Source organism: Sarcophilus harrisii, chromosome 1, assembly GCF_902635505.1.
Source record: "Sarcophilus harrisii chromosome 1, mSarHar1.11, whole genome shotgun sequence".
NCBI lineage: Eukaryota > Metazoa > Chordata > Mammalia > Dasyuromorphia > Dasyuridae > Sarcophilus > Sarcophilus harrisii.
Window position 1 is genome coordinate 124,299,878 of NC_045426.1, and position 23,483 is coordinate 124,323,360.

Below are 23,483 nucleotides of genomic sequence, written 5' to 3' on the forward strand. Positions count from 1 at the left end.
CCCCAAAATGATCTGGGAGAGGGAAGGGGTGTGTGTGGGGGGGAGGGAGGGGTCAGCTCCTTGCTTATTTCCTAAGGTTTCTTATCAAATTAAATTGGATCATTTCTGCATTTCCTTTCAGCTCTTAACCATCTGTCATTCCTCTACTTCTACTCCTGGACTTTTCCACCTCATCACTAGGGATATTTACCAAGGAGGGGGCAAACAGGGAGGCTCCGGGTGCCTGGAACGAGCAAGATTCACCCTGAAGGGTACAAGTCCCGTCTCAGGCACTTACTGGCCGTGTGACCCCGGCCCAAGGCCCTGGGGCGGGTAGTAAGCAGGAGAGCTGCTCCTCCGTCGGTTCCTCCCGCTTAACACCTCCTTTCCCCTCATTCCGCCCGCTTCCGGGCTGGGAGCCTTGGAGATGGGTTCTTCAGCTCGGATACCTCGCCTTGCCCTTCCCCCACCTCGGCTGGCCTCAGTTTCCCTCTTGCAGGGCTCCCTCGCCTTTTAACTCCGTGTGCCTCCGTTCCCTCACTGACAGAAAACGAGCAGGAAAAGGAAATGGCAAACCAGCATCTTTACCCAAAACCCCCCCAACCGAAAAGCAGCCACGATAAGGGGGGAACGTAAGCGCCCAACTCTGACCCAAATTCCTTGCTAAAGAACAAAGAATCGAGAAGAACGCAAACTGGGAGGGTATGAACAGAAAAAGGCTAGATTCCGAGGCACGGCAAATACAAAAATGAAACCACCTGCCAGCAAAGAGCACGGCGGGGAACGCGTCAAGATTCGAGTCCCCCGGCTCCCTTTCCGCAGTTACTTTGGAGAGAAAGACTACATTTCCCGGCAGGCCGTAGAGGTACGCACACGCAAGCGCACTGACATTCCCCCAGCCCGGGAACGAGGATGAGAAAAGTTCAGGGGGGGTGTTGCAGTTGCCGTCGCTGCGGTCTTCATCGTCTCCGTCACAGTTGGCTCGTTTTGGCTCGTCCTCGGTAGGTGGGTTTGGGTAGCAGCTATGGGCCTCAAGCGGACCAGGGGAGCAGGGGAGCGGGGAGCGGCAACATCTTACCCGTTGTGCTCCCCCCATCCCGGGCCAGGCTGTGGTGCCCCAAGACGCTAAAAGTACGCATGCGCACAGCGCGGAGCTCGGGGAGAGGGGTACGGAGGTGGAGAGGTCACGCGTCCGCCGCGGAGGGTTCTTTGTTCGCTCGGGCTGCGCCGGGCGAACCACGTGGGGAGGCGGCCTTTGGAAGCACGTGGGAGGGGGTGGGGGCTAAGTATTTAGAAGCACGTGCGTTGCTGCGAAGAGAGGAGGAGGAGGAGGCGACCGGCGAGGAGGAGCGCGTCATGGCTTCGACGGGTATTTCTCCCGAGAGCAATTGTAGGGACGGTAGCGGATGTTTAGAAAGCCCCTTAGAGCATCCCTTATTTCAGCGCCGTGAGGTCTGTAGTGCGAGGTGCTGCCTCCGTCTCGCAGATAACAGTGACGAAGGAGCTTTGCGTGCCCGCTTGAAGCTTTGCAAAGTTCTTTTTCCACAGCCACGGGGGGGGGGGAGGAAGGTAGTGCGAGGGTGCCCCCGCGAAATGGAGGCGCCGGGGCTGGCAGTAAGCGGGAGAGCTGGGCCCCGGTGCCTTCTCTTCCCCCCACATGCCCTCGGTTATTTTTGCTGCCTTTGCCCGGCTTGGGGCTGTTAGCGCTCCGCAGAGCGATTCTCCAGGTGGGATCCCTCGCCGTCTCCTCGGCCAGGCTCATTTTTCTGAAATGCCTCCTTATGTCTGAAAGCCTTCTGCGGGACTTGGCTTTTCCTAGAGGGTCCTATCGCGTTAGTTGGAATGAAAGCCATTAATTACCGGAATTAAAGTAAAGGCGCTAGCTCAAGTCTGGGTCTCGGATAAATGCAGAGCAAGGCGCCTAAAGAGAGAAAGGTTAAAGTTCATAGGCTTGTCGCCCATCCTCAACCTCTGCATTTTCTTTTTTTTTTTTTTAATTTAATAGCCTTTTATTTACAGGATATATGCATGGGTAACTTTACAGCATTAACAATTGCCAAACCTCTTGTTCCAATTTTTCACCTTTTACCCCCCCACCCCCTCCCCTAAATGGCAGGATGACCAGTAGATGTTAAGTACATTAAAATATAAATTAGATACACAATAAGTATACATGACCAAAACGTTATTTTGCTGTAGAAAAAGAATCAGACTCTGAAATGTTGTACAATTAGCTTGTGAAGAAAATCAAAAATGCAGGTGGGCATAAATATAGGGATTGGGAATTCGATGTAATGGTTTTTAGTCATCTCCCAGAGTTCTTTTTCTGGGCATAGCTGACCTCTTCATTTTCTTGATATGAAAACAAAGAAAAGTGAAGGGGGAGGGGTCTAGGAACATTCAGGTCTAAAAATAATAAGAAACAAATGTGGGATTAGAAACAATATTCTGATTTCCATGTTGTAAAAAAGGGAGAAAAATTATGAGAAGTGCCTTCGGGGAGTTATAAAGCACAACAGATGTATTTCCCTGCCTTTAGCATTTTCCCCCTTCCCTATGCATCTTTATGTTATTAGTACATTCCTGACATTGAATTCGGAATCAGCGCCTGAGTATAAATAGAACTCCTTTACCTACTACTTGGATAGCTTTGGGTAAAAGTGACTTCCCATTTCTGAGTTTCATTTAGTTTTCTTCCATCTGAAATGAGGTTGGCTTATGGTTTTCTCAAGTCCTTTCTTGCTGTAAAGACTAGGCCCTGCAAAATTGGAGCTCTTCCCATTGGAGTCTTGTTATCTAAGGCCCCTCCTATCAGTTGCTTTGCTGTGTCTTTTCAGACTTAACTGCCATTGCTTCTTAAATAGCCCTTCTACTTTAGCTGCACCTATCTTAATAACAGTTTCTGCACATGCAGTTCTTCCTTGGAATTTTCCCTGTTCTTTTAACAGACCAAATCCTATTCTCTCTGTCTTTCTCTCTCTTTTTTTTTTTTTTTTTTTTTTTGCTGAGGCAACTGGGGGGTTAAGTGATTTGCCCCCGAGTCACACAGCTAGGAAGAGTCTGAGTTCATATTTGAACTCAGGTCCTCCTGAATTCAGAGCTAGTCCTCTATCCCCTGCGCCACCTAGCTGCCCCCAAATCCTATTCTTTTTTTTAAGGCCCTCCACTAAGATTTTTTTTTTTTTTACTTAACAAAACTCACTTCAAACTTTGTTTTTCTGTTGTATTTCTGTTATTTTGAAATTCTTTAATACCTGTTTGTAGTTTGAGACATAAACTTGCTAATTCAGTCATAGTTATTTGTTGCTCTTAATATTAGAATTTAGTTGTAAGAACCTTTTTGAGATAATTTTAGTTTGGTGGATAAAGTGACTGAGTCCTGGGGAAAAAGAAAAAAAAATTGTTTAAGGGCACAAACTAGACTCCAAACAATAGTGTTCTGATTCCAAAGCCAGTTTTTTTTTCCCCCTCATCTCTCAAATATAGCGTTTCTTCCTAACAAAATATAAGGGTAGGAAGTGCAAGGACCAAATCATCTTATTAAAATACCCCTGTTAATGCAGTGCCATGCTTGTAGGAGAGACTTTTAAAATTGTTGCTGAATTAATTAAATTTAATGGTTGCCACAGTATTGCTGGTCCTTTAGCTTCAGGATGCTCTCCTCCCAGAGGTTTTTGACCATTCTTTTCTTTCATTCCATTACTCTTGTCTCGTAGAAAACAGTATTTACCACAGCCATGGCATTGGTGTCAGCAGACTCCAGAATAGCTGAACTACTGACAGAGCTCCATCAACTGATTAAGCAAACTCAGGTAATACTTTCCCCTCAGAAAAAGGTTTGACCTTGGTACAATTCTGAGGGTGATTAAAAAAGAGAAAATTGTAAGAGTGGTACTATAGGCTACCCTGACTATAATTGTGAAAACATAACATTGGAATAAGACAGCATTAGAGGGGCTAAGTGCCGTAGGAACAATGTTGCAAGTGCTGATTCCTTGAAGAGGAGAGAACAGAAAATTCAGGTGGTCAGAGAAAAAATGGGGTGGATGGAGAACAGGGAGGTAAGGTAATTGAATAAGTAGGGCAGGGGAGTGGTAGGTCAGAGGGTTAGGAGACTAAAGGATAGAGTCTATAGAATAATGCAAGCAAGGAACAGCTAAAATTGCAACCAAATTGGCTATAATAACAGTGTTTTTGTGAGATATTGATAGTGTAACATTGTATTAGGTATACATGGGAAGAAGTAGATTAGTCATGTCATAGAAGTTAGATAAAATTAGGGATTTTTAAAATAGTTTTGATTCCCCCCCCCCCCTTCCTGCATTATACCATTTTAAATAGTTAAGCAAAACATACATGGTGTGTGTGTGTAGGGGAAACTAGGTATGTATAATAGTACACTTAATATACCTATTTTATGTATCTTTATATCTGGGGTTATATAAAAATTTCTCTGGCAAAAGGGGGTTGAGTAGGAAAAGTTTAAGAAGCCCCTATTTAGCACATTATTTATTTATTTTGCATTCTTTATTTTCAAAGAGTTTGTTTAATCAAGCAAGACTACATGTACATATGTAACTATTTCCAGAAAACAAAAAAGGTGGTTTAGGAAGGTGTAAGGTAGGGGCATATGGGATCAGGAAAGGCTTTATGTCAAAGGTACTGAGTGAGCTGCAGTTTTGAACATAAAGAGGAATTCTGTGAAGCAATGATGAGGAAGAGAGGATTCCAGGCCAGGGATAACTGGGGGCCAGTGAAGAATAGAGAAAGCCAGTTAGCTGTGTTCTAGTAATGAAAGACTGGGCCCAAGACATGGAGGGACTTAAAAGCCAAACAAGAGGAGAGTTTAGAGTTGATCCCAAAGAAAATAGGGAACCACGGGACATAATTGTTGGCAGTTTTTGTGCAGGAATTTTTAGAAGAAAATTTTGGATGGAGACAGTAAAGGGAAGTCCTCAGGGAGGCACTGAGCTGGTTTGGCAGGACAACCTTTCTTTTCCTCATCTTCCTTTTCTCTCTATATCTGTGCAGGAAGAACGCTCCCGAAGTGAACATAACCTGATCAATATCCAGAAGACACATGAGAGAATGCAGACAGAAAACAAAAGTGAGGCAGGGAGAGAGTTTGGGAGGGCGGAATGGGGAACTAGCCTGATTTGTTGAGGGAGCTTGCTGTTTAATGTGTGTTTGTGTTCATCTGCAGTCTCCCCTTATTACCGGACAAAGCTTCGAGGTCTCTATACCACAGCCAAGGCAGATGCAGAAGCAGAGTGCAAGTGAGTGTGTTGTGCCTAGGATTCTTTTTCTTCTTCCTAGTCTCACACATGACAACAAAGATGTGGCATCTTCATATAATTTATGTAATTATATAATATAATGACATACCATTAAAGATGTCATTCACATCCAAAGACTTGTGATAGAAACTTTGTTTCTGCTCTCACTGTAGCCCAAACTCTCCTATTCTATATCCCATTGATGCTATTTCTTATTCACTTTTGAAGCTGCTTCATTATATTGGTCTTCATCTCTTGTTCATAAGTTCCTTGTTAGGGTGTTTGTTTTTGGTTTTCTTGTCTTTTTTTTTTTTTTTTTTTTTTAATTTCCCCTGTCTCTTAAATTTTGAAATCTAGTTCCTCATAGCTGCCCCTTGAATGTGTTAGAATTGGTCAGACTTTTCTGAAAGATCAAATTCTGTTCCTCTGATAAAGTAAAGAGGAACACCTCACAATTTTGGTATTGCTGGCCTATGAGCTCTTATTTCTGAAGCATATTTCAGGGAGATTTTTAAATCTAGACAGCAGTTTATTGATTGTGTGTAATTAAACCATTACAAACTTGTTTGAGGAAATAAAAGTAGGACAATTATTTTTCTTTTCTCTACTGAAGTGGGGGAAAAAGGTCTTATTTTGGGTACATAAGCTAACACTACCTCTGCCAAGTTGCAGAAAACTGCCACTCAGTTTCTGGATCTGGCTGCTTTTGTTGCTTCTGACTCGAAGGGTTAAGGCATACCCAAGAGGCTGGTAAGGACTGGCCCAGGACCCTTTCTTAGCTGAGAGAATGAAGAAGAGAGATCTGGAGCCATGACCAGGCAGATGTATGTACCAGTTACTTGTTTTCAAAGCTATTTTATCTTCAACCCAGTTCTGCCCTCAAAAACTCTGCCCCTTCTATAAAAGGTGTGTTTCTAGAAAGAGGCAAGGGGGAGCATCTGGAAATATGAGTTAGTTTTTCATCGTTCTAGTAAAATAGAATGTAGAATATAAGATTTGAGAGGGACTTTAGGGGTCACCTAATCCAGGGGTTCTTAATTTTCTTTGTGTCATGGACCCCTTTGCCAATCTGAACTCTGTGAGGATTGCCTTTTCAGAATGACATTTTTAAATACATAAAATAGAGATAGGATTATTAAATAAAGTTAATTACATTGAAATAGAAAACTATTTTTAAAAACTAGTTCATTTATGAGAAACATTGAAGCCCATTGAGGGAACAGACATATATATCTATAGTCCATAGCAAGTAACTGCAATTTAAAATCCAAGCCCTCAAACTCCTCCTATTCCAGTGTTGGATTTTTCCCTTCACCAAGTTATAAGCTTCCTATTTATACTTATAACATGTCTAGTAGGAGAGAAATGGGAAGGATTTTTGTCTGAGAGAGGTATACATTATCGTAACCATCAAAAAAGATAGATAAAACATTTTTTTGGAAAGATTTTAGAACTCTGATCAATGATAAACCTAAAGAATGAAGGTGAAGCATACCACTCACTTTCTGAACAGGTGATGAAATTGAAATGAAGAAAAAGAAACATTTTTTTGGACATGGCTAAAATGGGAATTTATTTTTTTGCCGGACTACATAGGTATTAAGGGTATATGGTGTTTTTGTTTTGTTCTCCATTTAGGAAGTGGATTGGGTTCTGGAAGGACCAATTAATAAGTTACTGGTTACTTGGGGGGAAGAAGAGACTATAGGATTTAAAGTTAGAAGGTATGGGTTTAAATCCTGTCTCTTTCTTAGCTATGTGACTGTGACCAAGTCATTTTTTCTGAGTGTTTTTTTAATTTGCAAGATGATACCTGTTACTGGTTGTTATAAGAAAAATGAATTAAGAAAGCACTATATAAACGTGAGCATTAGCATCTTCATCTGTAAATTGTGGGTAGGATTAGATTAGATAACTTCTCTGGAATCCCTTCCAGGTTTGGATTTATGAATCTTGAGTTATTCTCATTTAAAGTTGAGAAAATTAAATTGAAAGTAGTTTATATTTTAAAAAATTAAGTGGCTAATACTATTGAATTGATAAATTGAAGCTCATAATTTCAGTAAAGATCCCATCTTCAACAATGCACAAATTTTGCATCCAATTTTTACTATATTTACACCACTATATTTACACTCATATGAATGAGACATATTAGAGAAAATCAAGAAAGGCAGTAATTAGGGGGGTGTGTGTGTGTGTGTATGTGTGTAGAGGGGGAGGGAGGGAGATTCCTGGTTTGTAGATTGAGTTATTCTCATAAATTATGTACCAATTTATATACACACACACATTACTGCCTTTCTAGAAAAGCTATAGTTCATTGTTTTCTATCTATAAAAACTGTTAATTCTATTCTAAGACAATATGGAAGTGAAAATATCTCACTGTTTCTCTTTAAGATAATGAGATCTTGATTTTCTTTAATATGTCTCATTCCCTCAGTGGTGTAAGTATAGTAAGTATAATAAAAAATATATATATATAGTATATATATAAAAATATATATATATATATAGAGAGAGAGAGAGAGAGAGGGAGGGAGGAGATTTCTGGTTTGTAGATTGTGAGTTTATTTATGGCCTCAAGGTGAAGTGGCTAGTATTAATTTCAAATGCAGAAAGGCTAACTCATTTCATGAGTAGCCTGTGGCAAACTGAAGAGATGATGTTTTGGCCTCTGTTGAACCAAAAAAGGTATCAGAAAACCCCAACTTTTTTTCCCTCAAAGCCTCCTTTACTTTGTCTAAGATATTTAATTGCCTAGTGTGGTGGCAGCTCCTTCCATAGGCTCTGGAAGAACCTAGTTCTGGTGGCCTGCCCCTCATGGGTTAGTTTTTATTTCTCCTTTGGTTCTCTTCTGCAGTATACTGCGCAGAGCTTTGGATAAGATTGCTGAGATCAAGACTTTGCTGGAAGAAAGGCGAATTGGTGAGTTAGAGGAGCCTTACTCTGTGCAGTGGGGAGGAGAGGCACATTGGAGGATGGGTTTGCTTGCTTCTCTGCCACCCTGTCCTTGAAAGAAGGAGAGTTTCTGCAGTTTTCAACTTTGGAAGGTTGACTATAGTGCTTTTCTCAGATTTTTCTGGCATTCATTCACTGCCTCCTTGTAAACTCTTCATATTTTGCTTACCATATTTTCTGGAGGCAACTAAAGATCTTGAACCCATTTTGTGTCATTATTGGTGTTAGGATAATGCTTACTAAAGCTTTTATTTGTATCAGGGCTGTCCTTCAGACATTTTTTAAAAACAAGTACTGTGAGATTTAAAAGCAGTATTGAGCCAGTCCCCCAGTTTGTGTCCCCTAAGTGATGCTTCTTTTAAGGTTGTTTAAAATTTCTTCAAAGAACATTTTATTATTCAGTATACATAGATTTTGAGCATATTTGGGTAGATTCCACCCATATATTTAAAGCCTTTTGTATTTAATTTAAATTTTTTTATTAAATCTTTTTATTTTCAAAACATATGCCTGGATACTTTTTCAACATTGACTCTTGCAAAATCTTATATTCCAAATTGCCTCCTTTTCACCCTACTTCCTCCCCTAGATGGCAAATAATCTGTTAAATATGTACAATTCTTCTATACCTATTTCTACAATTATTGTGCTGCACAAGAAAAATCAGATCAAAAAAGGGAAAAAAAATGAAAAAACAAAATACAAGCAAACAACAAAAAAGGATGAAAATGCTCTGTTGTGATCCACCCTCAACTCCCACAGTCCTCTCTCTGGGTGTAGATGATTATCTTCATCACAAGATCTTGGAACTGGCCTTGAATCATCTCATTGTTGAAGAGAGCCTCAGTGATGCTTCTGATGGAGATTTGAAGAGATGTCTTGGCTGGATTTCCTATTGGTCTTTTTAATCTTATGCAATCATGGGATTATATATTTAGTAAAATAGTATTTCATATTGAGTTATTTTCAGCCTACTGATAGGTCCCTGAATCTTCTATTTAATAGTTTGAATTCAGTGGGCCAAGCATTTATTAAATGCCTATTTTGTATGCCAGGCATTGTGCTATAGGATAGACACACAAGGAGCTTTAATTGGATTTCAGGGCATGGAAAAAGAAAAGGACAATGTTTGGGGATCCTTCTCAGAGTTAGGGTTAGAATTCCAAAGGAATGTCTTCTTCCTATTCCCATGTTTTTCCTCCATTGTGAGCATGAAAGTCTTTGGGATTAGGGGCTAATGGTAAACTAGAAAAGAAATTGAACAAAAACATAGTCATTGTCTGGTGGATAAAATATGGCAGAGGTGTGAGAAGGAAAGACTAAATTTTTTTGCCATGTAGTATGAGAAGGTTTCACTTTTCTCCTTCATAGCGGCTAAAATTGCAGGATTATACAATGATTCAGAACCTCCACGGAAAACCATGCGCCGAGGGGTGTTGATGACCCTATTGCAACAGTCAGCCATGACATTGCCTCTGTGGATTGGGAAACCTGGAGACAAGTAAGTGCGGGAGTCCTGGAAGAAGTAAACTGCTCAGGATTCGACTAGCCAAAGGTAGTTGAGGTCTTGGAAAATGTAGGAAATTGAGGGTGAAAGTGGAGGTCAATGGTGGGTACAATTGTGTAACTTTCACTGGAGGATCCCAAAGTAGATCTCCGGGGAGGGTTTGGGGGTTTGGCGCTGGGTAGAAGTGAGGCACAGGGACTGTTAACAAGGTTTTTTACCCCCTAGGCCTCCACCCCTGTGTGGGGCTATTCCGGCTTCAGGGGACTATGTAGCTAAACCAGGTGATAAGGTGGCTGCTCGAGTGAAAGCTGTGGATGGGGATGAGCAATGGATTCTGGCTGAAGTGGTCAGCTACAGTCATGCTACCAACAAGTGAGTAAGAATGTTTTATCAAACTCTTTGAGAATTTTTTTTCTTTCTTTTTATTTTTTTGGCTAAGGCAGTTGGGGTTAAGTGACTTGCCTAGGGTCACATAGCCAGGAAGTGTTAAGTGTCTTGAGGTCATATTTGAACTCAGGTCCTCCTGACTAAAGGGCTGTAAAAATATTTTTTCGCTTTTCCTTTACTTTCTTGGGTTTCTCTTATTAAGCCTCTTCAACTCAGAAAATATATCTGCCTTATTACTTTCATGGTCATCCTGAGTTTCTGGAAAATCACTAAGTCAGATATTTATTCTTTAATTTTTTTTTCCTCCTGTAGATATGAGGTGGATGACATTGATGAGGAAGGCAAAGAGTAAGTACCTTTGTAAAGGGATGATTACAGAGGAGTCAGGAGCAGGGTCGGGTGTGGGATCAAGGCAGAAAGCAGTTTGTGGGTTCTAGAAAAATGAGAGTAAAGAAAATGCTTCCTGAGAAATAGTTCTTATGTATTTTCAGGGCAGAGGGTCATATTTAGTCTTTTCCCCTACCAGGAGACACACCTTGAGCCGAAGACGTATCATCCCTCTACCACAATGGAAGGCCAATCCTGAGACAGACCCTGAAGCTTTATTCCAGAAGGATCAGCTTGTGCTGGCATTGTACCCCCAAACCACCTGCTTCTACCGGGCTTTGATTCACACTCCTCCACAACGGGTAAGGAATGGTGACCTGGAAGAACTTTCCAATAGTATAAGAGATTAGGTTTACCCAATTGGTTCCTAAGATTAGGATTTCTGAAAGGGTAGAAGAATGGGGGAGAACTTTCATGTGATGGTGGTCTTTCTTTATTTTGCCTTGTCTGATTGTTATAAAGTTCTTATATTAAGCCCAAATCTGTGTTCTTGAAACTCATATCAGTTGTAGTTCTTCTTGCTCAAACTATGTGGAACAGATGTACTTTCAACCAAGATGTTGGACTTTTAAGATATTTGAAGACTATCTTTGTTTTTCCTTCCTTACCCACCTCTCCTTAGTCTTTTCTTCATTTTAATATTCCTAAGTCCTTGCATCCTTACTGACATTATGAGCCCCCTATCCATCATGGTTATCCTCCACTGGACATTTAGCTGAGTGAAGTTAAAATTCTCGCACCTGAACAGACTATTCTAGATGTGAGCTGACTTATACCTAATGGGAAGCCATTTCTCATTCCTGCTCCCATCACATATTTTTCCTTTCATTACTTAACATTTCACCTTAAGACAAAGCAAAATGAAACTGTAGCAGGAGAGAGGCAACCAGGATTTACCACGTCATATGTTGCTAAAATCTGGGGAATACAAAAAAAGGTAAAATCCTTCCTGTTTTTAAGCAGCAAGCAGCATATGTTCCTAGCAAGATAAAGATTAGATATTAGGAGCTTTTTGTTTATGGGGAAGTGTGAAATGAAAGGGTTCTATGAAAGTGTTTTCAGGAAAGTTTTGCATATACCCAAGTTTGGGCAACAGGGCTTAGTTACTGTCAGCCTTAAGCTTTCTGATTCTTAACTTTCTTTGTCTCTAGCCCCAGGAAGACTACTCTGTCTTGTTTGAAGATACCTCCTATGCAGATGGTTATTCTCCTCCCCTCAATGTGGCCCAGAGGTATGTTGTGGCCTGCAAGGAACCTAAGAAGAAGTGAGGTTCGGTTTGACTGAATCACGGACTTTTTACCTTGCCTCTGTTCACCTGACTCTTCGGCCATGCCCCTTGAAGGGGGGAATTAATGTATCCTTCTCTGCAGACTAATAAATATACAGCCCTGTCCCCTACATCATGTGTTTCCAGGGCCTGATTTCCTTAGACTTTAGTTCCCTCCCCAAGTGAACTGGGAGTCTAGGTGCTGTGTGTACAATCCTTTGATTCTTTTTCTTTTCTCAATACTATTTTATCTTCCAGATACACATATAGTTTTCAATATTTGTTTTTGTAAGACTTTTGTTTTGAAATTTCTCTAAAACAGCAATCTTATATAGGTTAAATATGTGCAATCCTTTTAAACAAATTTCCATATTTATCATGTTGTACAAGAAAAATCAGACGAAAAGGGGAAAAAATCATGAGGGGAAAAAAAAAAGTGTTCAGAGCCATATTCTGCCTCTCCTAGTTCTTGCATGCTCTTGATGCAGTTGGCAATTCTAATAGATTTGGGATGGAAAATGCTTTCAACTGCTGCATTGTGGAGAAGAGCCAAATTCATCACAGTTGATTATCACAATCTTGTTATTGTGTACAATATATATTTTGATTCTGCCTGCTTCACTCGGCATCAGTTCATGTCTTTCCAGACTTTTCTGAAATCAGTCTGCTTATTTCTTACAGAATAATAGTTTATTACATTCATGTACCATAATTTATCCAGCCATTCCCCAACTGATGGCATCCTCTCCAATTTCCAACTCCTTGTCGCCACACAGAGCTGCTACATGTGAGTTTCTTCCCTTTTTTATGATCTCTTGGAGATACAGAGCCAAACCTAGGTCTAATAGTGCAACTGCTAGATCAAAGGGTATATGGGCACAGTTCGATAGCTCTTTGGGTGCCAAATTGTTCTTCAGAGGGGTTTATTTTTTTGTTATTATTATTATTATTATTATTTTAATGGGAAAAATGTTTTTTTACTGAGACTTTGTTTATAATAGCTAAGCATATAATAAAGCTTTTATAATGGTCAGGTTTTTTTCCTACTAGAATAAAGGGGAGCTAGTTTTGCATGCCAAAAAATTTATTAGGCCAGAAAAACTGGGGGCTGATAACAGAAGTATGGGTTTGATGACCCTTTCTTCCTGTTGTCATTCAGAGCTCATTTTGAAAGTGAAGATCTGAGCCAGACATCTTCTTTTTATAGTCAGCATCAAACCTCTCATTCTGGGCTACAGTGAAGGTGTTCTTCCAGTCTCCAACAATACCTAAGGAAGAACAGAATAAGAAATGGCAAACCATGATTGAAAGCTATTTTCTTCACCTATAGATTTTATACACATCCAGTTTGACATCAGTGATAGAGGAGCAATGGAAATATATCTGTCCCAACTTGCTTAGCTGTAGAATCTTCCCTCTGGTCCTCCCACCTGATATTTTTATCACTTTTCTGGCTCCTATCTATATCCCAAGAATTCAGGCCTCTCCTAGAACCCTCTTTGATTCCACTTTTCTACTCTTAGTGAATTTCACTTCTTCAACCCCTCCTTTTCACAGAGCTTACCCTTCCTCATGAAGGGAGAGATAGAGTGGTCCATGATTTCAGAAGGGATGGTGCTATAGTTGGTCATGGGGTTCTCCTTCATCTTCTTGAAAGATGTATGTTGGACTATTCTATCTATGACATCCTCTGGCAGTGGCCGTCCCATAAATTCTGCAATCTTTTGAATTTCCTTCTTGGGATCCTGGTGAATGGTGACAGTTGAAGGAGGATTTGAGTTTGGAGGGTTTGGTAAACCCAGGTAGGGGATCATAGGATTTTGACTAGAGTAGGAATGGATTCCATAGGCTGACTCGGACTATTCCTTTGTTTTACAAATGGGGAAACTGAGATGAAGGGAAATAAACAACTTTTCCAATATCACACAAGTAGGTAAGCATCAGAGATGAGGTTTGAACCCAGTTCTTTCCCAGGAGCTTGTAATTTGGGGTCTATAGATACTCGAGATCTGTGGATACAGTTGGGATCCATGAACTTGGCTAGGGAAAAAATTACATCTTTATTTCCACTAATCCCTAACAGAACTTGAGCATTTCTCTTTCAGTTGTTCAAAAACATTCTGAGAAGCTGTCGTTGCTCAAGTGGAGGGGAAAAAACCCCAAAACTTCCAGCTTTTTTACTACCTAATTATTCTGATGAAATACTAGGGCATTGGGCTGTCCCTCTTAGTAATTCTTATTGGCTAAAATCAGTGTTCAGTGAGCCAGTTTCAACATTAGTTTGTTCTAGATTTGAGCCTTAACAAATTCTCTGACCTTTGGTTAAAAAGTCTTTTAGAGTTGGAAAATTATCAGAATGGAATTACTGGTGAGACTGAAGATGTAAAACTTGGATTGGGCTCCCAGGCCACAAGCGGGTATGGCAGTGTGAGAAGGGCATCGAACTTCTCTTGTGCCCAGCCTGAGCTCCCATACCTGCAGTTTGATTGTAAAGGTGTAGGGAAATGAGATAGGAGGTTGTGGGCCCAGGTTTCCTGATGAGAAATTTTTCTTAGACATTGAAAGGGAATGGAAGATGTTACTTAGGGAGAAAAGTCTTGCCTTCTTCACATCCTCAAAGAAGAGGTAGAGAACTGGATGCCGCTTGCTCAGCTCCCACCATTCCACCACGTGCTGGTACCAGGAGCCGTATGATACTGATTAGAAGAAGAAAAAATACTAACCTGGTTCTGTTCCTCTGTACCCCATTCTTTTAAGGACTTTCAGTCTGACTCCCCACTAAGTCACCCCTTACCTTGACCAGTCATAAACTTCTCCAGGAAGTTCTCCCAGGTCCCAGGATCAGGGTGTACCTTTGCCATCTTGTAGAAGTTATAGTAGGAGACTACCACATCCTTGGCATTTCTTGCCACATAGATGACCTGGAGTAGGGAAGAGAAGAAATAGGAATTTGTTCTTTCTGGCATTTCCTATTGGCCCCGTTATTAAACTTAACAGGTTTGTAATCAAATCCTTCTATTTCCGCCCCCTCTCCCCCAACTCCAGAATAGCATAGAAATGTCTTTAGTTGGTATGTATAATTTTCTTCAGTCCCCATTTCATCCTTCTGTCTCTGATGGAAAAGGAGTCTCATAATGGTTGAACTTTGGCACCCAACTCTCTCTTTGCCTTGCATCTTTACCCACTTACCTTGACTTTCTGATCCAGGAAACTCTGGGGGATCAGGGACAGAGGTAGGTGGGTCTTGATTAGTCGTGGTGCAGGTGTGTTTTTTAGTGTCTCTATGCCTAAGGCAGAAAATGGGTGGAGTTGGCAGAGACAGTTAGGAACATCATTTCTCAGTCTTTGGTGACACAATCAGTAGTACAAAACAGTAGACCTCTTCCCATTTATCTTGGCTCTTTCCCACCTCTTACCTCCTTTAGTACATCTTCTGTTTTTCCAACTTCTTTAGTTTCCCATCCCTAAATTTTTCTAGCTTCTCTAGCCCTTCTTGCCTTCTGCCTTGCTAGCAGCTCAGTTACCTAAGGGGATTCCTGGGACCTTGAATTCAAGAAATGGCACTCGGAGATGGATTGGAGTCTGTTGGCATTTTTCCTGGTCACCCCCCTTCTGGATCATGTCTACAATTTCACTCAACCAGGTTGTTCCTGTGATGAGAATGCAAAGTAAAGAGGAATTGAAGTTTTTGGTAGTATCTGGAAGCAAGGGAGTAGACTTGAATTGTAGAGAGGTCACAAAACTGGGAAGCTAAAGACCTTGGATCCCAAATAGTGCCCTGCTGTTGAAAGCTGAGAAGGAAGGGAGCAGGAAGCTATGGAAGAAGGAGTTAGGCTCGGTGGGGTTTGCTCACCAGACTTGGGGTAGGTGCTGATGAGAATATCATCAGGCCAGGCCTGAAAATCCTTCACCAGTTCAAGAGTTTCTGCAAAGTACTTGATTAATGGAACACCCTTCACATTCACCAGGGGTGGCCGGGAGGTGTCTTGGATCAGTTCCATCCTATAAGGCAAATAATTGGATTAAGGAGCTGTCTTTTATCTCTGTCCCCTGGTGCCTCCTTTCCATGGGCTTATTCCTTTTCTGTGCTATATTCCTTGCCCTGTCTGCCTTCACTGAGCATATTTCTCTGTCATAATTATGTGGGAGAATGAACTTGAGTAATCTCCAGTTCAACCCATTCCTCAAAGGAATCCCTGGGCATCCTACAAATAGTGACTGAATCTTCATTTTTAAGACTTGTAGGGGGACAACCTCTGCTTCCCAAGCCTGTATTCTGCTTCTGTAAAGCTTCTATTGTTTAGGCATTTTCTTGTATTAAGCCTGAACTTGCCTTTGAAACTTCTGCCTTGCAGGATCCTGGATCTGCTAACTGGGACCAAGTAGAGCAATTCTAATCTGTGAACATCCCTTCAGATGTTTAAAAATAACCCATTGTGTCCCGAGTCAGTTAGCATTGACTAAGCATCTACAATGCTTATAATTGGGCACACAAAAAGAAGCACAAGGTAGTCCCTACCCTCAAGGAGCTTATATTATATAATTTAACAGGGAACAATGAAGCTAGGTAGCCCAGTGGATGGAGTACTAGGCCTGGACTCAGTTCAAATCTGGTCTCGGACACGGTGATTCTGAGCAGATCCCAATTCCGTTTTCCTCTGTTTTCTCACCTGTAAAATGAGCTGGAGAAAAAAAAAAGAATCTTTAACCCAAAACACCAAATAGAAAAAAAAAATTAAAGAACGTTTCCTCCCACACTCTTCCATGGGGCCACAGTCAGAAGTGACTTGTAAGGACTGAACAGGGAAGTGTTCAGTGTTCAGTGAGGGAAGTCAGTAGGTGGAGTAAAGGAAAGAAGGCATTTCAGGGAGTGGGGATAACCAAGAAATTGTGTGTAAGATGTCTGTGGAACAGCCAGAGGCTGCGGATCAAAGTGTGTCAGTAGGATGGCTGGGAAGTAGGAGGGGGCTTTGAATGCCAAGCAGAGCATTTGGTTTCTGATCTTGGGCGCAATAGAAAGCCCCTGGAGGTTCATGGGGTGACTGGCCAGATGTCTGCTTTAGAACTTTAGTGCATGAGTGATGGAGGCTGTTGCAGGGCTAGTAGCTGAAGTGGTAAGGGTCTGCAGTAGTGCTGGGAGGGCAGAAAAGGGCATTTTCGAGAGATGTTGCAAAGGCAAAATCCACAGATCTTGGCAATATGTTGGATGTGTGGGGTGATAGTGAAGATTCCAGTATGATTCCTAGATTATGAGCCAGAAGGACTGGCAAAGATGATCTTGCCCTCTGTGGTAATAGCGAAGGGGGAGCAGGGGCTTTGGGAGAAAGACGATGAGTTGAAGTTTGGACAGTTGGAAGTTTAAGATATCTATAGGATATGTCGTGTGAGTTGCAGAGAGATTGGAGCTAGAAAGGGAGATTTTCCTACATAGAGAAACTGAGGGAGGTCACCAAGTAAAATAATATAGAGAGGGAAGGGAAGAGAGCCCAAGACAGAGCTCCGAGTAACACTTTTTGTTAGAAGGTGTTGAGAGGAGGAGGAAGATGCAGCAAAATCTTCTGTTTTCTGGGTTAAACATTTCCAACCCCTTCAATCCTCACGTTAAGGCATGGACTTAAAGGTCCCTCTTAGGACAACCATTTCGGATTTTCTCTGCTTGGGTGATTTTCAGCTTAATATTTTCCTTACACTGTGGCAAGAGAAACTGAAATTGGTCTATACAAGGCTGAATACATCAAGACTCTTATTCCTGGAAGCAATGCCTCTCAGTGAAGGCTAAAACTGAATTGGTTCTTTTGACTGCATCACAGTAGGGAATCATTGAGTTAAAATCCCTGAACCTTTTCAGAAACTACTGTCTAACCATGCTGCCCATATTTTCTGTTTGTGAAGTTGATTTCTCAGATTCAAGTGTAAGACCTTACATTTATCCCTATTCATTTTAATAGATTCTGTTCTATCCTTTAGCCATCCCCACTCTCGCTAATCTTCAATCTGTCGTGTTTCCCTGCTGCCTCCAAACATTAACATATTTCCCCTATCCTTTAAAAGTCCTCCCTTGATCCACTCCTCCACATCTTTATCAGGTCCTGCACACTAATTGTGGGCATTTCCCAAAGCTCTGTTCGCTTTATTCTTTATTACTCTCACTTAGTGACCTCGCCAACTCCTGTATGTTCAGTTATCACCAATGTTCAGATGTTGCTCTATAGAGTCTTTCTCCTGAGCTCCAGTCATGCATTACCCAGCTGCCTTTGGGCATCTGCCTTATAGATACCTCAAACTTAACATATGCAAAACAGAACTCATTCCCTACCCCCCCCCCCCCACCACCAAATCTTCCCTTTTCCCCAACTTTCCTATGGCTTCTGAGGTCACCACCATCAACCCAGCTCCAACCTCTGGGTCGCCTGTACTTATACTTGCCCCATATAGCCAATCTGTTTGCCAAGTGCTTTAGTTCTGACCCTTAAATTTCTTTTTATGTCTCTGCATAGCCATTAGCCTCTGGCAGAGTCTTCTTCACCTCATTAATTCCATTGTTTTACTTTTAAATGGCTTTACAACCTGACTCCTTCCTACCTTTCCAGTTTTTGACTTTCTCTTTCCCTCCCTCCCCCCCCCACCCCTCCCCGCCAACTTTATACTTTTAACAACTCTGGCCTTTTTGCTGTTCCTGGAAGATATGCTTGGCTCCCATGTCTTTGTAACAGCTGTCTTCAGACCTGGAAAAGTCTCCCTGTTCACTTCTGGCTCCTGCCTTTACTTCAAGAGCCACTTGGCTCAAATCCTAATTTCTATAGGAGGAAGAGACCTTTCCAATGCTTTGCCACTGCTAATACCTTCCCTTTGAGGTGACCCTACATCTACACTGTGTAGACCTTGTGTGCATATAAATTTTTTTGCACATAGCCTCTCTTTGAAGGCAGGTTTGGATTTTTGCTTTCTTTATATGTCCAGGATATATTTAGTACAGTACCTGGCACATAGTAAGTGCTTAATAAATACCTGTGGAGTCACTGACTGGCTTCTGATGCTGGTATCTAGTGTTTTAACCCTCCCTTCCATTTTGGGGTCATTTGTAAATTTGATGGAATGCTCTATCTATACTCTTATATGTGTCATTTATAAAAAACATTGAATGTTAAAAGCCAAGTTGACTTTGATTCATTAGTAATTATTCATTAGTCTACTCATTCAGCTAATTCTCAACTGAGCCAATTGTATTATGTCATCGCACATTTGTCTATATTGTACATGAGAACAGGATGAAATATTCTTTCAAATGCATTGTTAGAATCTAGGTAAATTGTATCTATAGCAGTCCCATGATCATCTAGTTCAGTAATCTTTTGGAAAAAAAAAAAAAGAAAAAAGAAAAAAAGACTTTTTTTGACTTGACCTATATTTGATAGGGTCATTCTAACTTTAGTCTTTACTAGACTTTCTTAGTTCTTTAGTAAGGCTTTCTAGAATGTTTTCAAGAATTGAAATGTCATGCTCTAAAGTTTGCAGGCTGTGTTCTTTTTTTTTTTTTTTTTTTTTTTTAAAGTAGGGACATATGCCCCTTTTTTTAGCCCTCCATCAATTTTCTTCTCCCAGTATAGCTTAAAAAAACAAAGTTCATCAGCTGTTTTTTTGTTGTTGACCTTGGCTTCATCCCTTAATGGCCTCAACTTTAGCAGTCTGGTTTTTAGAAGACACTGTTTTTACAAGATTGTGCAAGATTCTTATATTCATCCTGTTAACAGTGCAGTCTTTTCAGATAATAATCAGAATTCTTTCTATTTTTCCAAATTTTCATTTTGGAGAATTTCTTATGCCTTTTGGACAGAGTATATTTATCCTTTCTCCAGACCCTCTAAAACTTGTTTTCTGAATATTGTCAGACCATGTCTGGCTTTCTTTCCTTTATCACAAATCTTGAAAGGAAGGGCCAACTTTATCTTTAAGGTGTTCATCATTTCCTGTCAATAAGCAGATCTGTTTTTGTGAGAATCCTTCAGAGAAACCAGGATAGTTTGTCTCCCTTCTCTTGGAGGATGAAGGCAAGTCAGAAAGTTTCCAACTCAAGCAGATGTCTGGACAGCTAATCGTCTCCCATGACTGCCTAACATGCCTCAGTGCCAGGCTTGGCATCTGTTTTCCATATTTCCTCTCCATGTCCAACGGGTCTCTCAACTATATATATACTCCAATGACAAAATCACTTCTATTTCTCCATTTGTTGATCTTCATCCTGATGTTCTCCATCATCCACTCCCCTTCTGATTCCTGGATTTCCTCATATGATATAACTAACACATATATGATGCTTTAAAGTTTGCACTATGCTTATTTCATTCAAATAACTCATTTAATCATCACAACTCCTCTATGAAATGGTGCTGTTTTTAATCCCCATTTTACAAATAAGGAAACCAAAGCTGGGAGAGAAGAATTTGCATAGCAGAAGGATTGCATAGCATTGTGTCAGAATCAGAATTAAAGCTCAGATCTTCCTAACTCTGGTGATTTAATCGCCATGCCAGGGATTAAAATCCCACCACAGACACACCAATTTTTCCTGCCCTATTTCTACTGAATAAGGTGTACCATCCAGAACCACATTCCTGTCACAGAGTGAAGTCTAATTTGTCCAAGGGAGGATCTCTAGTTCATCTTGATGCCTTAGCTGTCTTTGTCTCCTGTAAATTTCTGGGTGTCTCAAATGTTGCTCTTGTGTCACTTTTACTCTCGGTATATCTGTGATCAATCCCTTCATTTCTAGAGCCTTTCTTCCCTTTCTCAGTCCCTCCTAAGAGTCTTCTAGCCTTGCCTTTGCTGTAGTTGTTTTTGGATTTGTTCCTGGATATGCTTAATTCCATTAAATCCCATTCTTCATCTCTATCCAGATATCAACTGAAATCAGCTCAAACTAGAGTTCATTTTCTCGTGTGAGCATTTGCAGCTTAGAAATTGGCAAACATTGAAATCAAGGCTTGATTTCATTGTTCACACTTGGATGGAGAAAATGTTAATAATGCATACTAAACTTTACAATGTGACATGCTACATTTTTCCCCCCTTAAGAGCCAGTTGCTAGATGTTTACCAGCTTGCCTCCTCTCAGGGTCAACCCACTGAATTAAGCAATATCCTTTCTAGTTCAAAGTTTAATGTTACTATACTCAATCCAAGGCTGAGTCAGCAACACAGCAAAAGAAAACAGCAAAATGGAGTAAGTAATAAACTTGGGAGTTGGTGGGAAAGAACATGAGAAATTACCCTGAGATTAGCAGACCCAAAGGTAGGAGCAGGTTGTGGTAAGAGCAGAAGGCGGGGAGAATGTATACGGTAGGGAAGAGCAACCTGGAAAGTGCTGAAGGGTATGATAGGGAAGGAAGAGAAGAGGGGTAGATTCCTATACTGGAAGTGATTGCTAGAATCCAGAGCCTGTCCCAAAGATAGAGGTGGGGACCTCTCAGACTGATCCCTCCCGTCTATCTCCCTTCTAAGTTCTGCAGTCTCTACTAACCTGAGTTTTCCAGGATCTTGAGATGTATTTGCTAAGTGATCAGTGTCTTGGAGAGAAGACCGATTCTGGCGGGAGGATTTTATGGGTTTAGTATGGGCGGAGTAGAAATAACTAAAGGGGCTGGTACTTGGATTTAGTTGAAAGAAAAGAAGGAAGGGGAGGGAGGGAGGAGCAAGAGGAAGGTGGAGAATATGGCCCATAATTTTATGACTTAAGTGGATAGAACCTAAAAGGTGCTAAACTGGTGCAGTGAGGACTGAAGGGAGATGGCAGGATGCCAGGATTCTGAATTCCTGACGAATCAACAGCTTTAAAAATTCGTGCTGCTATTGTTACCAGAACTTTTGAGGTTAATGAAAGCATCTCAAATTCCTTTGCACAAATTCCTTTCACTGTTTCTCTTCCGAGTATTATCTACTTTAGAGCTGGGCTTGCAGTCAAGATCTAAGCCCAGATTATTTCTCACTACAATCCTTGCTCTAAGGGACTAGAAGGAAGATTTTGACCCTTTCTGAGCCTTTTTAGCTGGGAAAAAAAAATAGGGATAGTCATTATACTATTTCCCTTATGATGTTTTGAGGACTATGCACAATGAACTTCTGAAATTAAGAAACCTTTCCTGATTTCCATAGTTAGAAGTGATTTTTTTTTTTTTTTTCTTCTCCAGCCTTGCAAAATAGCACTCTAACTGATGGATTTTGTTTGGATATTGTACCCAATTACAAGCTCTAGGAGAACAATGAACAAGTCTTAACTTCATAATAATAATAATAGCAAGTCAGTTTTTACAAAGTGTTTTATATCCATTTTCATCTTATCTGAGATAGACATGGTAGTCTTTTGGCCTGGACCTATGGGATAGGGTTAGAAACCAGATTTTTTTATTTCATTTGTATAGGGAATTTCCCTTACCTAGCATGACATTTTGTTTTTAATTCCATTTTATGTTGTTCTGAATTTTCTCCCTCTTATATTCTCCTCCCTCACCCATTGAAAAGTCAAAAAAAAAAATTAAACCTACTACAGATATGTATCGTCAAACAAAAAACATTTCCACATTATGATTGCCCAAAAGAAAAAAAATAGCATGAAATTCTCATATAATATTGCTTAGAAATATCAAACTGACTAGACTTAAAAGATACAGAGGACTACTGAATGTTAGAGCTGGAAGGTAGCACAGAGTCGTAGATTAATCGTTTTTCAGATGAAGAAACTGAAGCCCAAAGACGGGAAGTACATTGTCCATTGTCAAGATATTGAACAGTAGAAGAGAAATACATTTAGAAAGCTGGTCCTTGTGAATTGGGAGTCATTGAAGATATTTGTATTTTATTTATTTAAATTTTACCCCAGTTACATTTAAAATATATATATTTTTTGTATTTCTTATTAAAATTTATTCTCTCCTTTATCTCTACCTACAGTTTAAAAACCACATTGTGAAGTTATGCAAAACATTTCCATAACAGTCATGTTCTAGAAAAAACAACATAGCTCTCTCCCACCCTAATGAAAATAAAAACCCTCAAGAAAAATAAAATTTAAACGTAGAGAATGCTACAGTCTGTATTCAGACACAATTTCTTCTCTGGGGATGGATAGAATTTTTCATCATAAGTCCTTCAGAGTATTTGTGGATGATTGTACTGCTGAGAATGGCAAAGTCATTCACAGCTGGTTATCCCAGAATATTGCTGTTACTTTGCTTGAGTTTGTGGAGGACTTTCCAAGTTGTTTTTCTCCTAAAAACATCCTGTTCATCACAAGCACATACCAAAGTTTGAGTCATTCCCCAATTGATGAGCACCCTGAATTTTTTTTTTTGTCCTGGAAAGAGAACTACTATGAATATTTTTTGCACATATAAGTCATTTTCCTTTTTTTTTTTTTTAATCTCTTTTGGTATTCATGCCTAGTAATGGGCAAAAGTCAAAAGATAAGCCTTTGGGGCACAGATCATATTTTTGCTCATTTATCACTTGGGGCATGGCTATTATTTTTTTTTATAAATTTGACTCAGTTCCCTCTGTGTTTCAGAAATGAGACCTTATCAGAGAAACTTGCTTCAAAATTCTTTTTACAATTACTATTACTAATTGTATTTTCCTCCATTTATTCTCTAAAAATGTTTTGCTACTGACCACACACCCCTCCCCCCCAATATGCCCTTTCTTTTATCATCTCCCCCCTTCCCATAT

The 23,483-nt window shown here is 40.4% G+C and overlaps 2 protein-coding genes across 9 annotated transcripts; one reads left to right on the forward strand and one right to left on the reverse strand.

Moving 5' to 3' along the window:
* Positions 1–870: 870 nt before the first annotated feature.
* Positions 871–11,897, forward strand: SGF29 (SAGA complex associated factor 29). Of its 4 annotated transcripts, none has more exons than XM_031963219.1 (10): positions 871–1,110; positions 3,696–3,791; positions 5,011–5,086; positions 5,183–5,255; positions 8,121–8,185; positions 9,590–9,719; positions 9,951–10,097; positions 10,425–10,460; positions 10,639–10,801; positions 11,651–11,897. In XM_031963219.1, the coding sequence occupies exons 2-10, from the start codon at positions 3,717–3,719 to the stop codon at positions 11,765–11,767; spliced, it is 882 nt and encodes a 293-aa protein (XP_031819079.1). In that variant the 5' UTR covers positions 871–1,110; positions 3,696–3,716; the 3' UTR covers positions 11,768–11,897. The 4 variants fall into 4 exon arrangements, with proteins under 4 accessions (XP_031819079.1, XP_031819095.1, XP_031819087.1 ...); XM_031963235.1 differs by having other exon boundaries at positions 871–980; XM_031963227.1 differs by lacking the exon at positions 871–1,110 and adding an exon at positions 1,234–1,348.
* Positions 11,898–12,753: 856 nt separating this feature from the next.
* On the reverse strand, positions 12,754–21,397 carry LOC100917146 (sulfotransferase 1A1). Of its 5 annotated transcripts, none has more exons than XM_003762094.3 (9): positions 21,283–21,397; positions 16,437–16,448; positions 15,620–15,768; positions 15,291–15,416; positions 14,956–15,053; positions 14,561–14,687; positions 14,368–14,462; positions 13,331–13,511; positions 12,754–13,034 (listed from the first exon to the last, which is right to left on the reverse strand). In XM_003762094.3, the coding sequence occupies exons 3-9, from the start codon at positions 15,765–15,767 to the stop codon at positions 12,922–12,924; spliced, it is 888 nt and encodes a 295-aa protein (XP_003762142.2). In that variant the 5' UTR covers position 15,768; positions 16,437–16,448; positions 21,283–21,397; the 3' UTR covers positions 12,754–12,921. The 5 variants fall into 5 exon arrangements, with proteins under 5 accessions (XP_003762142.2, XP_012398761.1, XP_031819133.1 ...); XM_012543307.3 differs by having other exon boundaries at positions 16,286–16,448; positions 21,283–21,385; XM_031963273.1 differs by lacking the exon at positions 15,291–15,416.
* Between the last annotated feature and the right edge of the window lie 2,086 nt (positions 21,398–23,483).

Bases quoted from the DNA above. Each gene is read 5' to 3' on its own strand.
- SGF29 (XM_031963219.1), top strand. From the start codon at position 3,717: ATGGCATTGGTGTCAGCAGACTCCAGAATAGCTGAACTACTGACAGAG. The intron at 3,792-5,010 runs GTAATACTTTCC...ATATCTGTGCAG, and splicing joins AACTGATTAAGCAAACTCAG to GAAGAACGCTCCCGAAGTGA. The intron at 8,186-9,589 runs GTGAGTTAGAGG...TCTCCTTCATAG, and splicing joins GCTGGAAGAAAGGCGAATTG to CGGCTAAAATTGCAGGATTA.
- LOC100917146 (XM_003762094.3), bottom strand. From the start codon at position 15,767: ATGGAACTGATCCAAGACACCTCCCGGCCACCCCTGGTGAATGTGAAG. The intron at 14,688-14,955 runs GTAAGTGGGTAA...TCCCTACTCCAG, and splicing joins TCCTGGATCAGAAAGTCAAG to GTCATCTATGTGGCAAGAAA. The intron at 13,512-14,367 runs GCAAGACTTTTC...ACCATTCACCAG, and splicing joins TCTTTGAGGATGTGAAGAAG to GATCCCAAGAAGGAAATTCA.